The following is a 20,916-nucleotide window of genomic DNA, read 5'->3' on the forward strand; positions in this document are numbered from 1 at the left end:
ATTTTAAAAAATGAGGCTAAAGCAATATATTTGGTATTTTAGTGCATTGTCCTAGAAACATATTCTATTACAGATTTGAAGCTTAAATCAATATTTTTATTCACCCAAACTTGGGACCAAAATCAATATTTTTATACACCCACATTTTTATAAAAACAGTACGAAAATTCTTAATGAGTTTAAAAAATAATATCATAAAATAAGCTATGTATGTTGGCCAGAACCCCACATATAATTAAATGCATGCAAATCCCTCTGGCCTCAATTAAACATATGTTTGCAGGTACTGCAATTTCATCCATTTACTTTGTGAGTGCATTGAACTTTAAATAACAAAGATTAAAAGAAATCTTCAGTGAGTGTAATGTCTTTGTTTAAATTGGTGAGTTTTCATATTATTTATTGTTTACCTATTTATTATATTTTGAGGTTTCTGCATCTTTAGGTCATTGAAATATTGAATGTACAGACTATGGTGTGTGTGTGTGTGTGTGTTTTTAAAAAATATCTTAGGAGCCTTTTGATTCTTTAAAAGGAAAATAAAGCTTACCAATTAACCCCTGACAGGAGGTTCATTAGAAGCTTTGTAATCCCTTGCCAAGTCTTTTGTATAGCCAAACTAGTCTAGTACTAAGGATTTATAAAGCTTAATCCAAACACTGGAGGAGGCCTTTAAATAAGAACATTTGTTCAATTTTAAGACTTCTTACACTACTCTTAAAACAGAGAAAGACTTTCAGTTAAAAACTGCATAATAGTACACAAATCCATGTACTTATTTGTTGTCAATAATAGAAAGTAGTGTTGGTTATTCTGGCTTGTTGACTTGTTTCCTGGAATAGATAAAACTAGTTTGTTACCTCCTCTTGGATAATTTAATGGAACGAAATTCATGAGTGGAAGTTGGGAGAATCAGGAGAATTCCCATTCCTCCCCATCCTTTTTTCTCTCTCATCATAGCAGTCTAAATCAGTTTGTGAATGTCAAAGCATATTTTATGACACACGTAGGGCACCACATCAGAGGAAATGAATGAATGAATGAATGAATGAATGAACGAAATGCTCACCAGTTGTACTACAGAATATATTCATAAACACCAAAACAATAATTACATAATATTACTGGGGTGGGGTTGGAAATTTCTGAAATTGACTACAATGAAATCACTCTCTTCTGAAAAATGCAAAAGAATATCATTGATCTTTTTCGCAGTAATGTACTGCTTGTTCGGGTAAAGTTCCTAAAGAGTTCAGTATTACCAGCAGAAGTACATTTTTCCGTTAGCAATCAAGAGAATCCCAAATACTTCCACAGGGAATAAGTAGTTGTTTATATTAATCTCGCTGCTCATCGCATTTCCACTTTCTCACACAACATCAGCCCTATTCAGGCATTCTGAAATCATGTTGTTTAAACATGCAAGGAAGGTATGTGTGCTAGCCTTGCGCTATCCATTGTCGTTCTTATAATGCTGTACATAGATAATCAGTGTTTTGGATCACATGGAGAACCCCAAAGGATAGAGGAGTTTCTCCTCTTCAGACTGTAGCCCTCCACATGTACAGTGTAATGAGAGAGGCAACAGAGGGAGGCAAGGCTAGAGCACTCCCCCTCCTTGTGTTTTTAAATAACATGCTTTGATAATGCCTGAATAGGGTGGATATCAACTCTCACATGTGATTGTAATAACTGATGATATATAGGCCAAGAATTATATTGGCACAAAGTCCACACACACACAAGCAGCTCTCCACATTCCCCCCACGGCCACTTTCAAGGTTGAGGGCCCTCTCTAGCTGCACCCCATAATGTATGAGGGTCTCCTGCCACGAGTAAGCCAAAGTATTTTCTGCTTGTCCACAGGAGGGATTCCATCTCACCCATACTGAAGAACATTTGGAATAAAAAATCCTTAGGGACCTCTAAATTGGTTTGAGAAATGTGAAATATGTATAAGTAGGAGAATGGTTTTCATAGGATGCTTTAACAATTGAGTTACACAGTGACAACACAGTTACCTGCCCTGTACACATGAGGGCTGCAATGATCCAATAATACATCCAAATAGGGTTTACCAGGGAAGGATTGTGAAATGAAATTGTGAAGTGAAGTGCTTCATATGTGTGCCAGGCCTCAATAGAAGTTTGGACTGAAGACATTGATTTCACATCATCAGAGTTTTGGATATCCAGGATTCAATACTATTATTTATTTCAATAATTGTTTTCTTTACAAATAGGATGGCAAGTGTAATGCTCGTAAGATAAAATATGAGTTACTCATAGTTTTTCTCCTTCAGGCCTGACGGAATAGGAACTGTAACAGTAGAAGAAAAAGAACGGTTTGAAGAAATCAAAGAGAGGCTGCGATTGTTATTGGAAAATCAAATCACACATTTTAGGTAATGGCTGCTGTTTCATCTTCCAAACATAGAGTGAACTTTCTGAATTTCAGATGCAGCAATGATGATTACTTGCGTAACCGGTAGAAACATTTAAACGGTTTTAATATAGTATGTACGCGTATAAATATCACATTAGCAATTATAGGAGTTGTTAGACAGAAAGTTCAAACAGAGGTACTGCGGCATTTTTGCTATTAAAGGTTGCATTGCCATTGCTTCAAACTAGTCCGTTTATGGTGAAATTCTTTAATGAGTTAAAATGCTTTTTTTTTTCCTTAGAAGATGAGGGAGAAGATGGGCCGGTTTTGAATTTTTATGAATTAATATTACTTCTAAATGAAAAGAGCCATTTATTTATTTATTTTTATTTCTGATTCTGTTTTTATTATTCATGTTGGACTACATAGGGCAATGACTAAAGCTTGCAATATGGTCTATTGACAATCTTCTCTGACCTTGTTGCTTCCCTTTGCCTATCTCTTTATTGCCAGCAGTTACCTGGTCCTCCTCCCACCCCACTTTTTCCTCTTCCTTTCTAGTATATGAAAAAAGATTTGTTTTGCTTTGATCATGGAATTAAAGGAATGATCGATTCCACCACTCCTATCTAGTGTGGAGTTGGCCCCATAATAAGCTAGCCTTTACAAGGACAGCAATCACCCTTAGATTTATCACATAAGGTGATGCAAATTCCAGCCTCCCAAAGATGGAATTGCTGCTTTTGAAGGAATAAGTGTCAAGCACTCAATAGAAAATCAAATGCCACTTGCTTCATTTGTGGTGCTTCCCACCACATTGCTACTACTCAGTATACTACCAGCAAGCTTCATCTCCAACTTGGATTCCCCAGTTGTCTCCATTTCCTTCTTGGTCTGACATCCTTTGTAACCCTACTAGAAAGATCATGAAGAAATTGCATGTACACATATATTACTTTAGAGTGTTTTGGATATTCCCCCTAATGGAAAAAAAAATCTGTTTCATACAAATCCATTATGTATTATCTCAATAAGCACAAATTGTAAGAAAATCAAATATGTCATGTGATGTTGGATCTGGCCCTAAAGCCTCTTTCATTCACTCAGTCAAGATTTCAATTGTTCTATGACTTACATATCCTTTAGATTAATTGAAGTATTATGGAAATTCAGAACTCCTTAAAGTCCACTAATTCAAAGGCTCAAATATTACTAATAGTTTCAGGATAGAAGCTTAAGTAAAGGAATTTAGGAGAAAGGTATTCATCACTCAGAGGGTTAGGAGAGTATCCTTTTTATCGAATCAATGTAAAGCCTGTTAGCATAATTGCATATATGGAAAAACTTTAAAAGCTATATATTTACTCTAGGTATTGCTTCCCATTTGGCCGTCCAGAAGGTGCTTTAAAAGCCACGCTATCGCTCTTGGAAAGGGTAAGCATAAGGGTTGTTGAAAGTCTGGTGGGGAAAAAATCAGTTTCCATATTTGGCTGTTTTCATTAAGTAGAATTTACATTGGTTTGATTATATATGTTGGTTCAGGAAGCCATTTTCCTTCCCATCTCTTTGAATATAAGTGAACAGAGTGGGGTGCAGAGGTATTTCACCTCCTGGTTTGGCACATTTGTATGAGTTACCACATATGAGTAGCATTCTTCAAGGTTCCTGCTCTCGTCTTAGAACACACCATGGTCTAGATTTCATGGCTGGGTCTGGTTGAGCTTAACAATCTTTTGGGCCACCTCAGTGATATGGTTCTGTAGCTCCATAGCCTCTGAACTATATAAGATGAAGCTTTGTGTACACACAGAGAATTATATTTTAATTATTCTAATGCCATCGGATGCTTAGGCCGCAGCTAGACCTAAGGTTTATCCCAGGATCATCCCAGGTTCGCCCCTGCCTGAGCACTGGATGCCCTGTGTGGCACTTAGATGAACAGGTTTGACCCCAGGACAATCCTGGGTTAAACCTTAGGTCTAGCTACGGCCTTAGAAATCTAATTACAATTTTCTGTGTCATGAAGCCTTATTTTTAATAAGAACATAAGAAGAGCCCTGCTGGATCAGACCAAGGATACACCCAGTCCAGTGTACAGTTCATACAGTGGCCAAGCAGCTGTCACCTGGGAATCCACAAGCAGGACATGAGTGCAACAGCACCCTTCTGCCTATGTAACCCAGCAACTGGGGTACATAGGCAAACTGCCTTGGATACTGGAGATAGCACATAGCCATCAGGACTAGTAGCCATTGATAGCCTTCTAATAACAAAAACAATTAAACCTGAAGATTGGGCCTAAAGGCTGGTTTAACTAAACAAAGAATCAGTGTGTGGAAATTACATCTGGAAGTTTACTATTCTAAATCCTCCTGGCACATAATTAAACCTTACATCAGCCATACCATATATCAACCATACTATATTAATTTGTACATCTAAACATATTCTCTTTGAAAACCAAAAATATCAACTTAAATTCTAATGAAACTGTGAGTTATTGGAAGACCTTTACGCTAATACCAAGTAAAGAGCTGATTTTACTGCTACATAATTCCTGTTCATGTTTTGTATCTGTGAGAACCAGCTGCACAAAGCCTGAAAACAACAGAACCCTGTGAGAAGTTAAAGACTGTAACATTTATTGTGGCATGAATTTTCATACACAAGGATCTGCATTAACATATAACATTACTATATTATGCTACAGCACTGATGCGACTATTCTTCCGAATTTAGTCTCCATAAATGGTCAAAAACAAGCTTAGTAAAGATGGAATAGTGCGCCATGATTATGAGAAATGTAAATAATAAACAGTCTATGAGAACTCTTACAAAATCTGTTTCACATATGCATCTGACACAGTTACTATGTGCACATCTTTTGCCACTTTCTGACCACCTCATAACACAGAGTTTCAAAATATAAGTAGGAAATTCAGAACAGTGGGCTCTGGTGACCAGGTCCAAGAAATAATGCTGATTGCTGATTGTGTTCTGGCCAGGAAAGGGCATTGTGAGGGTAGGTGAAATGTTTTGTTATTGCTGTTGTTTTTAAATTAATCATGATGACACGACAAATTAGTGTTTCTTGTATGAAGGTTTTGATGAAAGACATAGTTACTCCAGTCCCTCAAGAGGAGGTAAAAGCCGTCATCCGTAAATGCTTAGAACAAGCTGCATTGACTAACTATACCCGGCTATCAGAGTATGCCAAAATTGAAGGTAAGGTGATTTTATTACTAAAATTAACATTTTCAGTGTTAATTTCTTTCAGTGTGACAACTGCGACAGCTGCATTTTTGTTAAAATAAATAAAAGTAGGATATATCATAGCTATTATTTTACTACAGTATATATGTCAAAGAATAATTATTTCACTTTAAATTTTGCTTTCAAGATAGGTAAGGGGAAATATTTTCCTTTTTTAGACAGTGAAATGGATAACAGAATAATTACTTCATAGGAAAGTAAGCATGTTTGGCCAATAGTACAGCGTTCATGCATGTCATTTTTTAAAACAAAACAAAACAGTGAGATCAACATACTATGTCATTTTTGTAATTGAAAAGGGAAATACATCTAATTGCTTCCGACAGTGGAGTTTATGGAACAATTGTAATATCAGGAATTAAGAAATGTTTTAACTGGACTCATTCGTTTGTAAGCCAACTTAAAATGTCTATTTTTTTTCCCTGGGTAATATTTTGCTGCCTTCCTTTTATGCATAGTACATCTTGTCAAAGCAGTTGGCCCGGCGCTTGCATCAGATTTCATTCTTGTCACTCTAAATTCACCGCAGCTGATATTATTGACCTTTTACGTTATGAAGGAATAACAACTAGTGACCAGAGACACATGTAGCCATCAAAAAGACATTTTAAAACTTGCTTGAAGATATGCTTTTGGCAGGAGTTCTATACATGCAGATAGATCTTTACACATTAATCAGTTTTCATTCTTACCTTGTTGGCTGCTCTACAGTAATTTGAAACTCCTCCATAACATGATAAATGGTTTGCTGTTAGATATATAAATTGAATTGTACAATACGGATTGTGGTTTCTTGTCATGTATAAGCTATGTTCTTGTTCACTTAGAATAACACTAAAGGAAACAATATCACCATTCAATTTTTTTCCCTTAGTCCTTGCTTGTCAGAAGGACTGGATTATTGTGATAAGTCACATATTTCCAGGGTCTGTACATTATACACCTCCTATCTTTTTCAATGTTTTCCCCGTTGACAATGCAAATTGTGTACCAGTGGTAATGAATTCATTGTTATGCATCCAGTGAGAAACGCTTAAGAATTGGGCACTAAAAGGATGTTTATCAACTCTTGACTTGGTAATGAGCAATGAAAATAGAGAAGGAACGCAGGTCTCTTGAGCACTATGCTATCAAGCAATTTATCAAAGCACTCTGCTTCACAGAACGGTTTTAATTGGTGAACTCTGTTAAAAAATTTCAATGTTTAAACATGCTTCATGAGGACATGGGAGAACTCCAGTTCAAAGGCAGCTTTGGGGTTGTTGTTCTGTTTTCCTTTTGAAAGGACACTGGGCTCCCTAGGTCTCTGTTTAACACTCACTAACTCTGTCGGTAAGCTTTGCTCTCTTCTTTCAGATATATCTATGCAAAAACAAACTTTATGATCTGTAAGTAAAAATGCATTCATTTCCCAAAACGTAGAACAGTTAGTGTGTACTTTCCTTTTGTGCCTCAATTCTTCTTGATTGTGTTAATTATCTGCCCTCTTTTTTGGCACTGTGACTTTTAGGTCTGGGAAACTTTGAAGCAACAAACCTTTTTTTGGTTTCCTTTTTTTTTTTTTTTTGGTTCTTTTTAATTCCAGCTATTGTTTTCAGAGAAGTACTTCATCCCACACTACCTGCTCTCTTCTGCTTCTCTCCTTCCTTGTTCGTGGTTGGTTCAGCCACTTTTCTATGCTGCCTCTATAAAAAGTGGTTGCATCAGTTTCAAAGCATGCTGGGATTGTTAAGTCAAACAACCCAACATCCGCAAGCTGCATGCCTCAGGTTTTCTCTCATGAGCATAGTCCGCTCGTTAGTTCCTATGATTATTTTTTACTATCAAAAAAAAATATTGTGTGGCCCATTTCTCTAGAGGAGTCTGCAATTTGGAAATGAAATGCCTCCTTTAGTCTAAATAGATGGAGTGCATTAAAATTAAGATAAGAATCAATCAGCAGCAATGCTGTTTGAGGCTATGTTTATGAAGAAATACCTGCAAAAGCCTTAGATACTGAAGGCTAAACTCCTTAGTATCTCGAAGCCTTAAATCAATAGAATTCTATTTCCTTCTATTCATGACGTTCTGACCATTATATTCCTGCAAACAATTCAGAACAAACCTTTAGAATCATGGTCACAATCTCTTTTGTGACTCATGAGCATGCTGAATGGTTAATCCAGTAAACTTCCAATTTTAAAACTCCTTTTTTATTTTTATCCTGTGTGTATCCCAAAATACTCTACAGCTACTTTCCTTTTAAGCTAATGTAAAGTTTTCCGCTGACCTATGACCTATAACCTCTTTACCTCTGACCTAAGCCTCTTGCATGCCCAAATCCTCTTTTATAGGGAAAAAGAGAGAAATGTATGAGCATCCTGTCTTCTGCTTGGCCTCTCAAGTGATGGATTTAACCATTCGTGAGTACCTTCCACCCTCCTCTCCATGCTGTCTTCATTCTTTTCTGTTTCCATTACTTCAGTACAATCCAGAGCCAAACCAACTCACTTTCCTTGCTTCAAGTCTTTTAGCATTGGCTTGTCTGTTGCTTCTGTCTGTGAAAGTCCCAGTGTGAGAAGTCCAGTCACTTTTTTATCAGCCTAAAAAACAGGTTAGAAAAATTAAGCTGTATTTGTTTGTGACGAACTCCAATTTGTCTGTAAGTTTTTTCAGTTCTTCTTTCTGTCTGTGACCTGAATGCATTTTTACTTTGCTTCTGTGTAGCCCCAATTTGTAAACACTTGTCACTGGTACACAATCGAAAGGTAGTAACTACATTGGGGAGCAATGAGCTAGAGGTCAGATAAAAGACTTTTGGAAAGCGACGTCCCTATCTTTCACTAATATCATGTTTCTAAAGTTTTTAATCTGTGTATAAGATCACAGAACGATGTGTCCCTGTATATTAAATCTTTCGTGACTCGTCTGTTATTTTTCAAGCAGAATGCTATTCTAGGTTCTTTATTCTTATTATTCCTCAATAGTGAGCTCTGAATCGGACATTCGTTTTCCAGGCTAATAGTCAGAGTGTGTTTCCGGAGCTTAAACCTAAACATCAGCTTTTTCTTTGTACATTTTATCTTGGCAAAACAAGTCGTTTTTGATGATCCCCATGCTTCTGGGTGGTGGGAGAGATTGGGCGACTTTTTTCTTTTTTGAATGTCATTTATCACACATAACTGGGGGGCATTTTTATCCACTTGCTCATTAATTCTGCATATCTGTTCTTGTTTCTCTCTCTTTCTCCTTGTTGCTTTCTCTCTCTTTCATATAGAGAATCAAAAGGATGCAGGTGAACAACTGTATATGCATTATAAATTGCTAGGAGTGTTGAGTTTTTATTTGTTTTCATAGCTCCTTAAGATATGTACTCCTTATAGAGAGAAGTTGGAGTTGCAGCAATACTTAAGGAGTTAATTTGTGCTGTCTTAATTCATGTAACTAGTGTTTTCCTCCTCCCTTATAGTAGATCTAGTAGAACAGAAATACAGTGCAATCTTACTAGGAGATGAGATACAGTCTAATTAAGAAGAAGTCATTTGTTTACCCAAAAAATTAACCCCAAAACATTTTTGTGCCCAATACTATTAGCAATCTGGCTTGTCATTCAAAACACTGTTTGATATCTGAACTAATTCTCATTTTTGTTTTTCATATCTTCTGTTTTATGCCCTATTTGGGTAGAATGATTTTCTTGTTGATGTGTTAACTAACAATACAATCAGAGAAAAGTCTTGTTTGTCATAATTTTTTGTTTGTAATGTGGTGATGTAATAAAACAACAATACAGTTCAGATTTTTTTTAAAAAAAACATCCCTAGAAAATGATGCTGTCCAGATTCTAAGACATGATACCTTTATCATGACTTCTGTAAATAAGAAATCTTCATTTTAAATTTCTTAAAATCTGAACTGTTAATTTAATTTTTATTATTCCCCAAGTTCTTTGTTTATGTTTTGTGGAAACAGATAATCTGAATTTTGAATTGTTTCTAGGAAGGAAATATTTTGAAAAGAAAAAAAATCATAATTTTGTGGCAAATTCTACCTTGGGTTGCACTGAGGTGATCTTTTAGAAAAGTTACTGCAAAGTGCCTCAGTGACCTGGTTTGCACAATCATTGTGACCCAGAATGACTTAAATAAGCCACCATGGTTTGCCCATGAGCACTCTTTCCATAACTCAACCCCTGCTCGTAGGTTATTGTGTCATCTGAACCTGGCAACCCATGGACTATTTTAGAATTATGGATGGTTTGTTGAACATACCAACAATCCACCCTCGCTGGGTTCAGATGGCATAACAGTCTATGATTAGGACTTAGGCACGTGCCACAAACCACGGTGGCTTATTCAAGCCACTGTGGGTCAAAATGATCATGGAAATTCAGCCAATATCTATTTCATTTTTTTATATTCACAAATGTTCACTTATACCAATACAAGAGTTTACTTATCAACTACGCTGTAGTACTACAATAGTCTGACTGAAATTAATGGAATTCTACACATTCAACTGAGCAATGAGTCATTCCCTAAGAAAAGTCCATAACAAGTAACTAAAGTTGCCTACCCTGCACTTTGCATAAACATGTTATCATGATATCAAGCACACTCAGCATTCCTGGCTATATTGAATTTAAATAAATAATATGTTTCAGCAGAGCAGGTCTAGATGTGCACATTGGACATGACTAGTGATAGCCCTGATAGGATCAGCCATCCTCATCAAGTGAAATGGTGGCTGAATGTGCATTGGACATGGATGCACATCTGCAAAATAAGGAGACAGTCGTGAGGGAATGCTATCAATGCAACATGCATCTTGTGAAATGTCCAAAATAACGCAGTTATGTTCGGTGAACATGATGCTTCACTGGTCTATTCTTGCTCTGTATTTCTGAATATTCACCAGATGAGTGAGGGATTTAACAGTGTCAACATTTCCTTGTAATGGTCAACAGTCTCCACATGTTGGATATTCACTATTACATATATAAAAGTTATATCTCTGGATTAATTGAGCCATACTAATACCAATAATCATGCAGATATATATCCCATTTTATAAAAGAATTAGTCAGGACTCCATCCATGATATTCATATTTCAAACTAAACTGTGCTTAGTTTACTTTTTAGTATCTTGACATAGCAGACCTCAAGGAGGCGAATGAATTGAGGTTTTGAGAGAATTAAAATCTCAGCCACATAAAATTCCTTCTAAAGTTAAAAGAAGAATTCTGATTCTGCTGTAGTTTAGCATGTTGATATATTATAATATAAAGTTGGAGATTTCATCATATTTTCACAAGGCATTTTAGAGTAAATTATCTGTTTAGAAAATAATCAGTTTAGCAAGCTATAGGACCCAAAATTTAGGTAGAGTTCTTTTGAAATGCTTTTGCACAACTATCTGAATACCTTCACTACTGAAATGCCCTAATCACTGTAATTCTCACTATGGTTATATATTTACTCTTCTTGAGAATCATAATATGTCTTGCAGATGTAGGATAGATTTTGAGAGTGTTCTTAAAGATAGATCAAGATTTGCTATTGGTTGCTTACAGTGGTTTGTTCTGTATTACAGTTTGTAGATGAGAGCATTTCTTGTATATGTATACTCCTAATTTGGTTTGTTAAAAGAGTATCTTTTGTTTGGAGAAGTAAGGAGGTGTTGATTAGTTGCAAATGACAACCTTCATGTTAAATGGAGAAGGGAATGAAACAAGATGAAATGAATATTGAAGCTAAAATGTAGTCATTTTATAACATAATTTAGCAGGGGTGGGCAATTTGAGGCCCTTCAGATGCTTTGTCATATCAGTCCCATCAGACCAAGCCAGCGTAGCCAGGGGCTGTAAGCCAAAACATTGGAAAAGTCACAAGTTAACTGTTCCTGTCATAATTAGCAAAGAGTAGCCAATCCTACACTCAACTGACCCATGGCCACTGATAGGATTTACAAACAAAGAGCTTCAGCTATTGGGTGGTATAGAAATGCAATAAATAAATAAATAAATAAATTATTGCCACTTCTGGCAATTCTGTAAACAGCAAAATGGTGCTACACTGTTGCGCTATAAAAATCACTCTCTCTTCCCCATTAATAAAATTGGGTTCAGCATGCCGCTAAATGCAAGGGAGGTCCTGGGAGAAGGCAGGAAAAGGTCCCTGCCTAATAGAAGGACTCCCATGGGAATTTAAGAAGTTGCTTCACACCAGGTTAAATTATTTCTCCATCTGGCTCAGGTCTGTCTACTCTGACTAGCAACAGCTCTCTAGGACCTCAAACAGAGATTCTTTACATCACCACTACTGGCTACAGCAAAAGTGAAGAAGAATCTGAGATTCTCCAGATGTTGTTAGACTCCAACTCCCATCAGCCCCAGCCAACGTGACCAATGGTCAGGAATTAATCCAACATCTGGAGGGCCACAGGTTTCCCACTCTTCCAACCATTCTTGTCCCATAACAATAAGAGCAAAAGTAAGGGGGTGAGAGGCTTTGAAGCTGAATTTAGGGATTGTAGATCTACGGAGATTACTAGAAAGCATCAAAGGCAGGTTTGTTCTAGAAAGTTATCAGATATACAGAAAGAGCCTGAGGGGGCCAGCATTTCCCGGCTTTTCTCTCTACCAGAATTAGTCCAAAGAAGGAATGAATTGATAAGCAGCCTGTGATTCCCCAGGGTTCTTTAACTCAGAGCTGAGTGTTCTATTGTGAGCACAACAAGATTCCAAGTAGAAGTGCTAAAAGCAGAAGATGCTACACAGCCATGTCCGGTAGATGCTATCTGGTGTGGATATGCTGGATTATATTGTTATGTGCACCCCAGTTCTCCAAGAATTGAGAATTTTTAGGGGTGCAGTGCTTACCCTGGGCTTGGTTTCCTTTGGAATGAGATCACTGGAGGTTTATAATATTGGCATTTATTTTCAAATAAACTAACCAGGCAAAGGTAGAACATTAAATATGTGTATAGATGTCCCAAACTTCACTATTCCCACATTAGATTTCTAGCCAGCACCTTCAGAGCTCTAAAGGAATCCCAGCCCTGTCCTTTTCTCAGCTTTATTCTGTACCAAACTGCAGTCTTGTCCTTTTCTTTCTTTCACACAAACACCTGGCTCATCCCCATCCCTGAATATTAATGGGGGAACAAGGATGTGTGATCTCTACCCATCACTTATGCACCCTTCCCCAACGCAGTCCCTTCCAGAAGTGTTAGACTGCAACTCCCATTATCCTCAGCCAGCAGCCATGCTAGCTGGGCATGATGGGAGTTGCAGTCCAACACATCTGGAGGGGATGGAGTTGGGGAAGATGACTTCATGCCTTCTTGGTCTGTATTAGCTTCTCTTGAGACAGCTCACCTGAATGTTATCTACAGTCTTTTGTCAAGTCTTAAAAGGTATTGCTTCAGGTCAACCCACACTGATAGCTCTACCCACAGAATGCAGATAGGAAAGTGTGGCAGGATTTATTATTATTTCAGAGAAGATGCTCAGGTTGTAAGAGATAGAAAGTGCCCTTAGATTGTACACTTATGCCTTCTTCATGGAAAATCAAAGCAGTTTTCTGAATGTGCAGTAGATTTCTAATGGTCTTGAGGTTTCCTAGGTTTGCCCACCCTCAAATGGTACTGATTTACCTAGTATGGTACCGGCTCATCAGGTAAATACACTGTGACTTGCATTCCTGTATGACATTTACAAAGGACGATGAAATACCAGAAGAGTATGAAGAGCACTAGAAGATGCACCCTTGGGAACATCCACACCTCACAAGGCTGCAAACAGGCAGGCTCACCTCATTTGTGTGAATCAATGCCTCCAAGTGATCATGGTGGCACTTTTGGAGCCTCTACAATAAAGTAAATCACAGCACTCCCATAGGCAATTCCTATATGGAGATGCCAGCTCATACAGGCCTCTGCATGAACACTGCCCTTCCACAAGCTAGCTAGGCAGTCCTGGGCTATCTTGAGATATTCACATGGAGGCCAACAGCTAGTGTGAATCAGCCCTAGGAAGCAAGGCCTGTTTAGTACACATGCATCCATAAATAAAGAGGGTTTTTTTTCCTTTTTAAAAAATGCTGCTCATGTTATTCTGAAAGCAAGAAAGATGAGCCTTGAATTTGGACTTTTATAAGACAGTGAGTTGATCTTCCTACTGCTACCCACTGCCTTTATAAAATAGCATGAAGCAATTACATTTCATGCCAGTGTTTGGCAAGAACTATCTATATGCACTTGCTGGCATCAGCAGGGAATCAGCAGGGGTATTTTAATTACTATTGTAGTGCATGCTGCAGAGCTGCAGGGAAATATGCACAAATCCTCCCTGATTGCTTTCAAAGAACACTTTTTTGTTGCTGTTTTTACAATTTCAATTAAAAAAACACAACCAGAGTAGATGGAAACCACAGTAGATCAGTTTGCTGACAACAGCACAATCCAATCTAGCATAGGTCATGTGGTTTATATTTTTAAAAAGAACTTGATAAGGCTAGCTGCTATAGCCACTTTGTCTTTTGCTTCCTCCTTTCCTTCCTGATTTTCTGCTCTGTGCGCGCGCGCACACACACACACACACACAGAGTCCACAACTGAAGTTGCACAACCCAGGCATGTTTGACAGCTGCAGGATTTAAATGTCAATCAGCTCTGAAATATATTTTTCAGCTAGGTCACTGTAGGTGTCTAGGTCTGCAGTAACTGGCAGAAATGTGCAGCTGCTGGCAAATTGAGTAGCTGAAACGTATTCAAGGATGGTGCAGAGTTGGATTACTGCAGGGCTTGCTGTGCAGCTTAGCTGTATCTCATGGGTGCACTTGTCCTCTGGCTTTAGTATCCTTTGAGGAAATGTCTCTTCCTCTCTTACATGCCAATCACATTGTAACTGAATGGGAACAGGTCAGATGAAAATTGTCCGCAGAGGTAATCCTGTGACACAGTTGACTGGTGCTTATTGGTTGAAAGGGAATGGTAGCCTTTTGCAAGGGTTGCTCTTCTTCGGGGCCTCTGTGGATAGTGTACATTGTTCAGTTTAATATGTGTGTTTGTGTGTGTGTGTGTGCGTGCGTGTTTGTTCACGCGCATCAAGGTACTTCAACAAGATCTTTCTGATCTGCCTGTCCCTGGTGACCAGTGCCTGGATTAGGTGAAAATCTGCTCTCACACATCATGACACAAATGCATAAAATTTTGCATGGTGTGGAGAAAGAGGATGGGGGCAGTTTTTCTCCCCTTTTAGAACTAGGGTCACCCAGTCAAGTGAAACACTTCAAACAGTGCATACCTAAACTCAGGATTTTGCTGGTTTTGTCTACCATCTCAGATTTCAAATTCATGGAGTATGAAGCTATCAGTGGCTATTAGTCATCATGGCTATATACTTTATTCAATAGCAAAGACGGAACCTGTTCACATATGACTGGAGGAAGGCTGGTTAGGTTGACTATGAAGCAGGGGAAGTTAGCAAAACAATGACACGCCCGCCCATCACATGATTGGGAACCTCACAGCGCCACATGATTTACTTCCCGCTCCCCAATGCATAGTTACTCTGTCTTCCTCTGGCCACTGCACTCACATATCCCAATGGCTACGGCAGTAGGAATCAGGTTGCACAGGACTCTGTAGCCAGCACAAAGCAATCTTGACCATTGAGAAAGTCGCTAGAAGTTGCGGCTGCTCTAGGCAGTTGACCATGTTTTTTCATGGAACAGCCATTATGAAATCATTATAAAATCAAGCTCCTTTTAGAATAACTCAGAAATTATCCAAGACCTCCTGGAATAATTCAGAAGATCTCATATCATTTTTCTGAGCCCATCTGGGGCCTATAAAAATGGCACAAGTCCCTTTAACCTTCCCCAGTATTAAATCTCTATTGCATTGTAAGAGGGACAGAATTCAGGAGTTGCAGGGGCAAAAACTTCTGAATTCTGCTCCTATTTTATATAATGGAGCAACATTGCTGCTTTATATAGGAGAAAATTAGGAAACTCCAGAAGATAACAATTCTTCAACTCAGAGAGAAGAATTGAGGGACTTTGAAGCAGGCTTTCATGAGACCCCAAAGTACTTTGCCAAGTCCAGCTTTAGAGAGCTTTTCTCGACATCTCTAATATAAGATAATGCACAAAATCCAGATTGCAGCCCAGACAAGGTGGTTGTCTTCTTAAGAGATCTTCAGCAGGAACCTTCTCTTGACCATAGTGGTTCTGTTAAACGATGCCATTTAACCTGCAGCAACATGGGGAAGAAGGGGTGAAGACTAAACTGTCTGAGCTTCTGTTCACAATCGAAGTCCCCAAAGAGACAGGAATTCCAACTAGGGAAGCAGATGAAAATGCTAGACAAAATGTGTAGCTAAATTCATCTCTTCTTTATGTTTTCAATAAAAAATAATGTAGCATGAGGCAAAAAAAAAAAAAGCTTGGCTGCTCTCGCCTGCTTCTTCCTTCCGTTAGCCCATGAGAAATTAATCGTAAGATGTTTGGAGAGATGAATTGATAGATTCATTACAAATTTAAGAAAACAGGGAAACAAGGAAGGAAGGAAGATCCAGCCATAATAACTGTAGGTAATCCTAACACATAACTTCAAACATTTGATCAAAACTTTGCAAGTATCTCATACTTCTGTGTGTTAAACTTAATTCTTAATCGTTTTTCGTCTCTTGCATTCTGGTATTCATTCTAACTATTAGCTTTTCTGTATCTATTACCTCTATCATGTTTGTTGCACTCTTGTACATATTCAAGTATATATACTTCAGTTAAGATTACTTATTATACAGGGTAAAACAAGTCTTGGGCAGGATCTACACTACTGCTTATAATGGTTTATAATGGTTTTGACAACTGTTCAGGCCCAGGACACATTACATATACTGTTTTCAACTCATTTTAAAGTGTTGTATCCTGCTTGGTGTAGATCTGGCCTTGAACTTGTGAGAATCAGAGGGCCGAGCCTACATTATGGAGAGTAAGATGGCCACCTCAGGCAGCAGATTCTGGGTGTCATAAAAAGACAGTGAATTGTTGGTTATTTATTTTCATTGTATTTTACTTAAAAGCAGAATAGAGGAACCTCTCCACATGTTGGGTTGTTGCATGGAGGGCAATTTCTGGGCAGCCCTATGGAGTCAGAACTATGGTCCATCTAGACTAGTGCTGTTGATACTGATTTGCAGCAGCTTACTAAGCCTTCATGAAGAGATTATTTCCAGTCCTGCTACTAGAGATAGCAGGAATTGAACCTGGACAATGCATGTACTATACAAGTAAACCAGGGACCCTTCCACTTAAGGTGCTCAAATGAAATATTCATCATGCAATACATGTCTTGTAAAGTCATCATGTGAAAAAGTACTCATATCAACCTAAAATGAGAACCAAGTATAAATTAATCTTCATTCGCCCAATCTGTCTGTGGCTGATTATGCAATCTGTTATGGGTACGTTAGGCAGCCAGACTCTCTCTGGGTCCAGACTCTGAAGCTTATTATTGACCTTTTTAATGTGTGTGTACCTGTCAGGTTAAGATTAGGATTACAATCTTTAAAACAGGCTACTTAAAACCAATTGACATCAGTGGAATACAAGCAGCCAAAGGTTGTGTGGAACTCCTGCTGAAGAATAATGGGGACGTTATTGGGGAAAGTATTTGTACAATCTTGATCAGTGCCAGATCCAGGTCTTTGAGGGCCCTTGGACAAGTCACGCTCAGTGTCATGGACCAGGACTCCAAACCCCTGGCCTCAGAAGAGGTTTCAGAGTTAATGGGAGAGGGTTCAGCAGTGGAAAGGTGTCACGAAGCTTTCATGACCTCAGGACTCAGTTCTGCAAAAAGACCCCAGGAGTCAGTTCCTCTGTGCTCAGAGAAGGTTGTATTACCATCTTCAGACTCAGGCCATGATGACACTAGCTTGCCACAGCCACTCTCACATTGCCACAGCCTAAGATTGCTAAAATAGGTCAGTACGCTAAAAGAGATCAAGCCTCAGTCAGTGGTGATGGGGGCCAATCAACTTAAATCCAACTACACCATTTTTTAATCTTCAGTCTCTTGTTGGAGCAAAATATAGGCAAGTCTCTCTAGCTTCCAGCCCCAGCACCACTCAGAGCTTTCTGTGGTGCTGATCTATTCCTATTCCTGTTCCTCAGTCCTTGCTGATCATGATGACCATTTCTGAAACTTGAAGTTGCAGGGGGTGGGTGGGAAACAATCCATAGATGAACCCTCTATCATGGTCTCACCAAGACCTAAACCATGCTGAGGCAGAGGCAGAATAGCCAACCCCAGCCCACCTCAGTAAGTCTACCTTCTCACCACCATTATCACTCTTTCTCATCATTGTAACCACTTGCTTGATTGATAGAAAGAAATCCAGGGAACAAGTAAGTAGTGGCATCTGCTTCTCACCATCTCCATTGTCTGGGGCATAGTGAGAGGCAGGGAAACCAAGCAGTCTGAAAACCACTTAGTGATATATATATTTTTTTAAAAAAATGCTAAGTAGTATAAAAACTATTAAATGATTGAGTGTTGATTTTTGGTAGAAAGGTGGGGTATAAATTGAATAAATAAATTCCATTACATTCTTTTTATAACACTTTCAAAATTATAAGCAGCCAGAAATCTTCTTTCTTTAAATAAACAGCCAAACTATTGGGGTCTCTCTTTTTCTCTTGGAAATGCAAGCAAAAGAAAAGGGCTCCTGGCAACCAACCATCCAGATAAATATGCCAGGCTCCTTACAGACAGAATTGTTTAGAGAAGTGCTTTGGCTATTAAAATGTTGGTCTTAAATATAACAGAAACTATAGGAGAAGTACATTCATCATATAGAATTTGTTGTTGTGTGCATACAGAAGGAAAGTGTGTGTGTGTGTATGTGTGTGCGTATATATATATATATATATATATATATATATATATATATATTCATTCCCCCTAGGCTGATATAACAAACTATATGACAGATGGGTCAAGTCCTGATTTACAGTATTCTAACATTTGGAACAGCAAAGTAACATATTTGATAGAACTGGCAAGTTTTTATATATGATTCAACCCAGAATATAAAAGCCACTAGAATTCCAAGTAGAAAATAATGAGCTGGAAACAATCAGAAACCACACATTTTAGAAAAAAGTGTGAGATTTGAGTACATATTTAAATTGCACAAAGAATGCTATATAGCTATTTTTTTTAGCCCAAAATGGTGTTATGGTTTTTTAAAATGCTACCAGTCTTTGCAAAGCAATTCATTTTAGTTCCTCTTTTCAGTTAGTAAAATTAACAATATCTAGAAGACATCTGTATTAGGCACTATTTCTTGCCACTATATGGGTGCAAAAGGCAGGCAATGATATTTCACATTTGACACATGCGGATGAAAGGGTTTTTCTTTAAAAAAAACAACGAAAAACAACAAGCAAGTAATTGACTATACTAAAATCCTGCTTTTTGCACTTGGCTACATGAAATAACAATTAGCATTCACACTGAATTTTAAGCATCCTAGATTGTGAAATCTCGTAGCATAGTAGAATCTGTCGACTTCAGAAAAAAATGTTTGTTGTCATAATTGTGTAGTACTTGAGTTGACGATAAGCAAAACAGCAGCTATTCCATTTGTACTTTTATCATTTCTGCTTACTTTTCGTTCAAAGTTTTCATCTTTTTTTTGTCACTGTTTATGAAGTCACGTGTGTCTTTACTTTTGCTGTCTCTCTACATCATTCACAAACAGCTCGATCTTCGGTGCCCAAGCCCCCAGCTGGGCCCACTCCATCCATTCAAACGCAGACTAACATGATAAATCAGATGCTGAAAGGCATACCTAAGCAAACACCAAGTACTGTAATAGTTTTCCTTTCTTTTATTTAATGATTTTCTAGTTTAGCCTTTTCCCCCTCGTTAATTTATTGTAGTATAGATTTTAAGCTAGTCTCAAGCATAGGCTTCTAATCAAGAAATTCTTAGTGCAACGCTTCTAGAAATAGCATTGGTTTCAAAATGTCCACATTTTTTGTCTAGCAATGTCTGACATATGCAACATTTTCAAATATCAACGTCAGCACAAAATAACATTGTTGTTGCATAACATTTTGCATGAGATATGTGAATCTGTATGATTTAAATTATGTATGAAAATATTGAGAAGTATGTTGTTTCATTGACCAGTACTCCAGCTATTTTCACATAACATGATTCACCGATATTGGAGAATTTATTCCACACGCACACAAGAAAAGAAAGCTTGAGAAGGATCTACATTTTATCTAGGACAGATTATTGCAGAGAATATTTGCTGTTCAGTATTTCCACGAGTGTGATGTGACTGGACATAGCCACTCCAACCAAAGGATTTCAGTAACCAATACAGCATTGGCAAAAGGTTGTCTGTCAGAACTTTTAAGACCTTCTTTCCAGCCAATACCCTTCCTTCCTTGGTCTCAGAAGCATGCAGAAGTTTCCACTGAATAAAAATAATAAGATTCATAACAGAACAACATACAAATCATATGATTTTAGTCTGATTCAGTAAAATCATTTCACAATAATAGTCACTGTGAACTTAGATCCATAATTTCCCATTGGGGATAAATGGATTACCTAATGTACCATTTTATACTATACATTTTATAGTAAGGATATGTAAACTTTTAAAAATTCTTGAAAAACACTGGAAATTTTAAGAAAATAATTTATAAAGTCCTGATTCAACAAAGACTTAACTGTACCCAGTTACCCAGGAGTAAGCTTGATTGAGCTTAGTGGGACAGGGACTTACTTCTGAGTTTGACATATATAGCACTTATTTTCCTTTGCTTTAAGTAAGCTTTCTTCACCCTGGCAACAGTGATGCCATTGCAGAGCCAACTCTGACTAGATGCATAATAATATTGCTATTACTAGAAATGTCACTATTTCACAAAAAATATTGACCCCTACAAATTCAGGGTAACAGTAGTTCAAGATCCAGAAAGAGGTCTCCTGTACCTTCAAGAGTTGCACAGAATAACATCAAGAAATGCATCTTGTGCGATGCAACCCACCACCATTGTGCAAAAGTGCAATGGGAAAAAGCTACAGAGGGTGAAATTATTCACGCCTCTAAAATATATTATTTTTCTAGAATGACCCCAGCTCCTGGTAAAAAAGATGCTTTGCAGCATCTTTCATGCCTGGTCTCAAAATATAACAAGAAAGCTTAAGGAATTTTTATATTTGTGATTTCTGACCTGACCCAT

At 37.8% G+C, this 20,916-nt stretch overlaps 1 protein-coding gene across 2 annotated transcripts in view; it reads left to right on the forward strand.

Annotated features, from left to right (window-relative positions):
- CADPS (calcium dependent secretion activator) overlaps positions 1 to 20,916 on the forward strand; it is a 407,683-nt gene that overhangs the window by 282,335 nt on the left and 104,432 nt on the right. For both annotated transcript variants that reach the window (XM_063122067.1, XM_063122066.1), the window contains 4 exons: positions 2,303 to 2,404; positions 3,756 to 3,819; positions 5,487 to 5,610; positions 8,915 to 8,932. In XM_063122067.1, coding sequence (XP_062978137.1) covers positions 2,303 to 2,404; positions 3,756 to 3,819; positions 5,487 to 5,610; positions 8,915 to 8,932 — 308 coding nt within the window. The remainder of the gene's footprint in view (positions 1 to 2,302; positions 2,405 to 3,755; positions 3,820 to 5,486; positions 5,611 to 8,914; positions 8,933 to 20,916) is intronic.

This window comes from Elgaria multicarinata, chromosome 3, assembly GCF_023053635.1.
Source record: "Elgaria multicarinata webbii isolate HBS135686 ecotype San Diego chromosome 3, rElgMul1.1.pri, whole genome shotgun sequence".
Classification (NCBI taxonomy): Eukaryota; Metazoa; Chordata; class Lepidosauria; order Squamata; family Anguidae; genus Elgaria; species Elgaria multicarinata.